At 40.4% G+C, this 7,625-nt stretch overlaps 1 protein-coding gene across 1 annotated transcript in view; it reads left to right on the top strand.

Annotated features, from left to right (window-relative positions):
* Positions 1 to 5,544, top strand: part of LOC118556947 (macrophage mannose receptor 1-like) — a 21,105-nt gene extending 15,561 nt beyond the window's left edge. Inside the window, exon 5 of the mRNA XM_036125887.1 lies at positions 5,437 to 5,544. Within this exon, the coding sequence (XP_035981780.1) occupies positions 5,437 to 5,544 (108 nt within the window). The remainder of the gene's footprint in view (positions 1 to 5,436) is intronic.
* The last annotated feature ends 2,081 nt before the right edge of the window (positions 5,545 to 7,625 follow it).

Below are 7,625 nucleotides of genomic sequence, written 5' to 3' on the forward strand. Positions count from 1 at the left end.
TTTTAGTTTTTAAGTTTTCCTCCTGGATAAACTGTGTTAATGATAATAAATAGTGGCCCTGGGACAACTACTTACAGGCAAAGTTGCCCTAATTTTCCATGTGTCTGAGCAAACACAAACTCCCTGAGCATTCACTTGACCTCTGTGAACAACATTGCACGTGCACTGAGGCTATGTCAATGTTACGTCTGTCAAAAACCTGAGCTTATAAGATTATAACAAGTTACTGGTACATGTCTTAAAATAATCAAATTAAAGCAATTGTTTGTTTTAGATTACTTAGTTTAGATACAACTGATATATCCCGATCATCTGAAAAAGACAAAACCTTTTTTTATGAGCTGTATAGTATATTTTATGTCAGAGTAGGGGTCCTGCTAAGGAAGAACTGAGAGACATGTACATCTTTCAAAGTTCGAATTTTATTGCCATTAAAATATTTACATTTTGTGCAATGACATTTAGCACAAGCATGCGGTACTGTAAATCTCTCTCTCTCTAGTCCTCAGGCATGTGCTAATAGAATAAGGAAGTTATAGTTGCTTTTCAAAAACTGAGGTAGAATAGAAGAGGAAGTAAAAGATTCTGTGATATTATCCCAGTTTTATGCCAGCATTTCTACAACTCTTAACTTATTAACAACATTTAATGATCAATATCCACAAATAAAACGTCTTAATAACACTAGAATCCAGAAGAATCTGAACTTGTAATATTCTGGTTTCTGTTCTGGTTTCTGTTTATTATTTGGTTAAGTTAAGCTCCTTTCTGTTTAGTCTGTTCGGTCTTGGTTTATTATCTTTAGACTTGTCCTGTTTGCCCCCTTAATTATTTCCATCTGGTTTTGGTTAATTAGTCCCTTCCATCCACCTTGTCTGTCCGCCTATTTAAACCCCTCTTAGTTTTCTGTTTGTTGCCGGGACTTCACATTCTTTTCGTTGTATTTAACTTGTTCTTGTTTTTTGAGCCTGTCCAGTTCTCGAAGTCTGTACCTTTAGCCGCCTGGACCCTGTCTGTTCGCCTGCCCAATTCCCTCACCTACTTTTCAATAAACACTGCTGTTACGCCCCAACTCGTCTAGGGGAGGGGAAGTAGCATTTAAATATCACAACCAGGAAGGTTTTAAAAAAAAAAAAAAAAAAAGTAATTTATTGTCCAGTTTGGGGTATGAACAAAAGAGGTTGAAACAATAAATACACCCCCAAGGGACACAACACAAATGACAAAAGAAAAACCCACAATGACTTAAGGCCACAAAACCTAGTCCTGATGCTGCAAACAGCATCAAGGCTTAAGCAAAATAAAAAAAGGCAAAAGCCAAGATAAACAAAGCCTACACAAAGCCTTCAAGAGACAGCTACGAATAAGACCTTGTAGCACAACCGTCAGCAGGTTCACAAAGTATCACATACAAATAATATTGTTCTGACAGTCAACAGGCTAAACCACCCAGCAAAGAGGCAAGCTGCTCTAAAACACAGCTGCCCTGTCTGTGTGGGAGAGCTGGGTTTAAATAAAAAGGTCTCTCCACAGATTGGTGGGGCAATCAGGTCACGTCCAATCCAGATGAGGATATTTGCAATAGGGAGTGGCTGAAGGCAGACCAGGAAGCGACACATGAAGGCTGGAGGTCTGGAGGTTCCCACAGTGGCACCAGCTGGCAGGAAGATGCACCTACACCTGCAAACTTGCACTAAGAAAGAAACACAAAACAAAACAGACAAAGGCCACTGGCCGTAACAACTGCAAAGATTTACAACCGTGTCTGGCTGACCACTGGGTTCATCTCTACACAATTCATCACAGAACTGAAATTTCAAGTTCTCCTTATTTTTATCGTCTGTCCTTCTCACTTCTCCAGTGGTTGTAGACTTTGTCCAGGTTGATTGCTTAACCGTCTTCTTGTGTTGACTTTATGCGTATCAGCTGGTCCAAATGTGCCACTTCAAGATGATTTCTGGATGCTGTTTTGATGCGATTCATCAAACTAAAGCCTCTTTCACAATCTGCACTGGATGCTTGAAAAGTAGCACAAATATCCAGAAGCTGTGAGATTTCTTTTAGCTCCTTACATCTAAGTGTTGCAGCCACCATATCTGATAATGTGCTGATAGACCCTTGTTTAGGTTTTTATTTCACTATGTACTTGAACTCAGCATATTCACTGTTGATGGTCTCTACGGAGCATGAGGGGCAGAATGCCCTCATTTCTTTGCCAGTGTAGCAATGCCTACTGATCCATACTCAGAACTGATGTCTGAGCTTAGTGCTTCAATGTCCAATGCAGACCACTCCCTTAATTCACCTTCAGGAAAACAAACATCCATGTGATCACAGAGCTTACGAATGAAAATAATAATCCCTTTGGTGTTTATATCATCAGCTGATGATGTCCTCATCAGCTCTTTGACACAATCACTCCACTGCACATCTTTCTTATCCTTCAAGTATTGGGAATGCAACTTCTCAATCTTTGCTCTTGCAAAGCAGCGTCCTTCCATCACAGTTACATTAAATCACTCAGCTCTTTGCCCCACTTCACAGTGGACCGAGAGAAAGTGGAATATACAGTTCTAAGAAGAGTTTCCACATCTCACATGAAAGGCACATCTCTCCAGGCATCATCAATGCCCAGTTCCTCTCTATGGGCCACACAATGTTGTTCGGTTAGGGGTGGTATTCGTCTTTTTAATAATGCTGCAACTCCATTGTGCTGTCCCATCATTACTGAGGCACCATCAGATGTCAGCATCACCATCTTCTGCAAGTCCATTCCATGGTTGGAGTAGAACTGGGTGATAACCTGCACAATGTCAGCAGCAGTGCATGCTGTTAGCTGGATGATGTCACCAAACAGTTTTATAGTTGACATAATTTTCCTCCCTGTATTTAATATGCAAGACTAGCATTTTGTGCACCGTTATGTCTGTGCTCTCATCTATTATCAGAGTATGCCAGGGTGCATTTTTAACACTGTGCATAGTTTTATTCTGCACTTTTATTTTATTCTCATATTGGTCGAGTTCACAAATTCAAAGGAATTTTTGCTTCGCCAGCTTTCTGGTGAACTCACATACTTTGTCATGTGATCATGGATTTGCAGCACCGACAGCATTGATGCATTTATTTTGATGGCGAGTAGAATGTCATCATCTTGCATCTGGGTTTGCACTGGGTTTTATGGTGAATGTGACGTTTAAGGTAGTCCAACTTCCACTCAGTCCACACTTTTCCCTCTGAAAACTCACTTGCAACTTTAACTTTGCAGCATACTTCCCAGCGCAGCCTTTTCTCATTTGAAAAAGAGAAAAATCTCACCCAGTTTCACCTCTCGTTCTTCTGTTTGTACATGCTCCAACAGCCATTCCATTGTAAATGCACCGCATTTCTTTTTAGCTTTCCCTTGATTAGCGGATGCTCCACATCCAGGGGGTTTTGCCATAACAAGAGTGCGGTTAGCAAGATTTACCTCTTAATTCAGTCTTTAGCATACAGTTAGAACCAAAAATTGGCACATACGTATAAAGTTCTGCTAATGACAGTGGTTGGCTGCATAAGTATAGGCATGAACCGCATCATATCATTGGCTGAAAAGAGAAGCACATCGCTAGTTTGGAGCAGAATCTATTCAATTTCAATTCAATTCAATTTATTTATATAGCGCCAAATCATGAAACATGTCATCTCAAGGCACTTTACAAAATCAAGTTCAATCATATTATACAGATTGGGTCAGATTATACAGATTGGTCAAAAATGTCCTATATAAGGAAACCAGTTGATTGCATCAAAGTCCCGACAAGCAGCATTCACTCCTGGGGAACCGTAGAGCCACACATGGCTTTGCTGCAATCCCTCATACTGAGCAAGCATGAAGCGACAGTGGGAAGAAAAACTCCCCATTAACGAGAAGGAAAACCTCCGGCAGAACCGGGCTCAGTATGAACGGTCATCTGCCTCGACCGACTGGGGTTACAGAAGACAGAACAGAGACACAACAAGAGAGACAAAAAGGCACAGAAGCACACATTGATCTAGTAATCTGTTCTACATTAGATGGTAGTAGCGGGTGAGCCGTCTTCTCTGGATGATGTCACAGTTAACAGAACGCCAGACCAGGTGTACCTACTATGAAGAAAAAGAGAGAGAGCAAAAAGTTAAAAGTTGAAATGACGACAGTCATTTCAATGTAATACAATGCAAAACTGGAGAACAGTAGACTGAAGAACAGTAGAAATCAGTAGAGTGAGAAAATTAGACCCTGATGTCCTCCAGCAGCCTAGGCCTATCACAGCACAACTATAGAGATAGCTCAGGGTATGAGCCACTCTAACTATAAGCTTTGTCAAAAAGGAAAGTTTTAACATTAGTCTTAAAAATAGATAGGGTGTCTGCCTCACGGACCAAAACTGGGAGTTGGTTCCACAGGAGAGGAGCCTGATAGCTAAAGGATCTGCCTCCCATTCTACTTTTAGAGACTCTAGGAACCACCAGCAGACCTGCAGTCTGAGAGCGAAGTGCTCTGTTAGGAACATACGGGGTAATCAGAGCTCTGATATATGATGGAGCTTGATTATTAAGGGTTTTATACGTTAGAAGGAGAATTTTAAATTATATTCTTGATTTAACAGGAAGCCAATAAAGGGAAGCTGAAATTGGAGAAATATGATCCCTCTTGTTGATTTTCATCAGAACTCTTGCCGCAGCATTTTGAATCAGCTGAAGACTTCAAACTGCATTTTGTGGACTTCCTGATAGTAAAGAATTACAATAGTCCAGCCTTGAAGTAACAAATGCATGGACTAGTTTTTCAGCATCACTCCTGGACAGAATGTTTCTAATTTTGGCGATATTCCGGAGGTGAAAAAAGGAAACTCTGGAAACCTGTTTAATATGGGATTTAAATGACATGTCTTGGTCGAAAACAACACCAAGATTTTTAACTTTATTACCAGAGGCCAGGTTAATGCCACCCAGATTAAGTGATTGGTTAAGAAGTTTATTTTTTGAAGACTCCGGCCCAAAGATTACAACTTCTGTCTTGTCAGAATTTAAATGCAGGAAATTTAAAGTCATCCAGCTTTTGATGTCATCAAGACATGACTGCAGTCGAAGTAATTGATTGGATTCATCAGGATTTATGGATAAATATAGCTGAGTGTCATCAGCATAACAGTGGAAATTAATCCCATGCTGTCTGATAATTTTGCCAATCGGAAGCATATATATAGTAAAGAGAATTGGTCCAAGGACTGAACCCTGTGGTACTCCACAAGTGACCCTAGAGTTTGAGGAAGATTTATTATTAACATGAACAAACTGGAATCTGTCCGACAGATAAGATTTAGATTAATCTGGAAGGTTTTTGCTGCTTGTGAGATTTTGAATAGTCAGCATGTAATTTTTAATACAAATATATATAATATTGTCTTTCAGTTACAGCAGAAGCTGGTCAACCAGGAAGAAAACAAAAGCTTCAAGCTGAGTTGGAAGAAACTTTCAGATGGGAGCATCTTCTATACGGAGAAGAAAGAGGATCTTTAAAGGGGAATAGTTGGCCTTATGAGAGATTTTTCTTTTTCTTATTCAATTTGGGATTTTTTTTAAATAAAGGCCAAATTTATCTGATTAGTAATGCTACTTTTTAGGAATAAAATGACATGCTTGCATAACAGCTTAGAGTGTTCATTAAATAGGCATGCTTAAAATGTTAATATGCTTTTTGTGTGGATCTTATGAAACTTCTGAGAAAGTGAAAATGAACAGATCAATAAAAAAACAAGGCCATCTCAAACTGTTAATCTGTTTCTACTTTTCAAACAAAAATACTTACAGACAATTTATAGTATCAACTGTCATGGTTTTAATATGCTTAGCTGTTGGGATAAATGTTTATACTTCATTAACCGATTTATCTTGTTATGATGTAGTAATGTAAGCTTCTGATATAATCCTATTACTCACATGATGGCTTAATCATGTCTGTACGAAGAAACAGAAGACACTCTGTTTCTTCCCTTCCTGAAACAAGAAGACTCAGCTACAAGATTATGTGCTGACTGGACGTGATTGCTCAGCTGTGTATCTTTGTTGGCAACTGAGGCTGTAACTATCTGTTCCCCCACCCTTCAGTACAGCCTCAGTACTGTAACTAGGGAAACGCCCCAAACTTAATAAAACTGAGGAGAACGCTGAGACCGGCAGAGTGGGTTGGAGATTGTAACTGTACGGTCTCTTCCTACTCTCCTCGCGAGCCAAACCATACTAATTGTCTTTGTGACTTTCTTTCCCTGTGTTGTATGATGTTTTAGGTAATTAGACCTGACATTAGCCCACATGCAGACACGATCCGGAAGCCAGAGCACAGTTTAAGAAGTTTTATTTTAATTACAGGCTACAAGGATAACATAGGGTGGTGGAATCGATCGAGGTCTGAACGTCAGTGTTGGGGAAACTGCAGGAGAGAGAAAGGAGATGTTAATTAAAAGACAAACCAAGGGAGAGTCTTCAGAAGCCAGGCTGCTTACCATTTAGTACGAGCGGGCCTAACCGGGGAGGGATTGTGAAGGAAACTCTGCGGCCGTGTGCTCTCGAGGGTAGGCGGTGGTTAGCAGCTGGAGGGCGGACTGATGGTTTGCCGGAGAGGAAACTGAGGCGAGCCACGACTGACGGTGAGACAAATGGATTAACCAGAGGATTCTGGGAAACCAGCAGAATCCGGAAAGGGGAACCTCGAGCCCGGCTTGGTAACACCAAGGGAGGAAGAGGGGGAGCGCCAGAGCAACCACGTGTTGTTTTTAGAAAAAGGATGTTAAAAGCATAGGTTGCTGATAACTGATGTCCTGTCAAAATAGCATGCAGGCTTTTCTATAAAGCAGTTTGGAGAACACAATGTCCTGCCAAGATAATTTCTGGGGTCAAATCACTTGAGATGTGTGTTAGGGTAACGAAGTACGCCACTGTTAGAGAGGCCTCTTTAACAGCTTCTGGGAAAAAGCCACATATGGAGTTCGGAAGGTAGAAGACAAAAGTTGGAGCCAGAGGTTTGTAAAATATGGAGAGAATGGTGACTGACCAAGATGTTTTATATAAACACTAATGTTTTAACTGAACTTATATACAGCTGCTTGACATAAGATTTCTGGAACTTTGAAGATCAGGATGTTGTCTATGCACTTAAAAAAGGCTCCTCAACACCCTTAATGAATTGGACCGTGTGGCCAGATCAAGATTACATACAGAAATACATAAATGACTCAATTAAAAAATATATAGGCATGAAAAGTGGCTAAAATATGGATTTGTGTCCCTTTACATACAACAATATAATTAGTTTGTTCCAGATGAGTGGAGCATAGGAACTAAATGCGGCTTCTCCATGTCTGGTTCTGGTTCTGGTTCTGCAGAGCAGGCTTGAGCCAGAAGACCTGAGTGGTGTGGAGGGTTGATGCACTGATAACAAGTCTGTGATGTATTTAGGTGCTAAGCCATTCAGGGATTTATAGACTAACAGAAGAATTTTAAAGTCTATTCTCTGAGATCCAGGAAGCCATGGAAGGACTTCAGAACCGGGTCCATGTTCTCTACTTTCTTAGTCTTAGTGGAAGGACTTTAGAACCGGGTCC

The sequence above is a fragment of the Fundulus heteroclitus genome, chromosome 1, assembly GCF_011125445.2.
Source record: "Fundulus heteroclitus isolate FHET01 chromosome 1, MU-UCD_Fhet_4.1, whole genome shotgun sequence".
NCBI lineage: Eukaryota > Metazoa > Chordata > Actinopteri > Cyprinodontiformes > Fundulidae > Fundulus > Fundulus heteroclitus.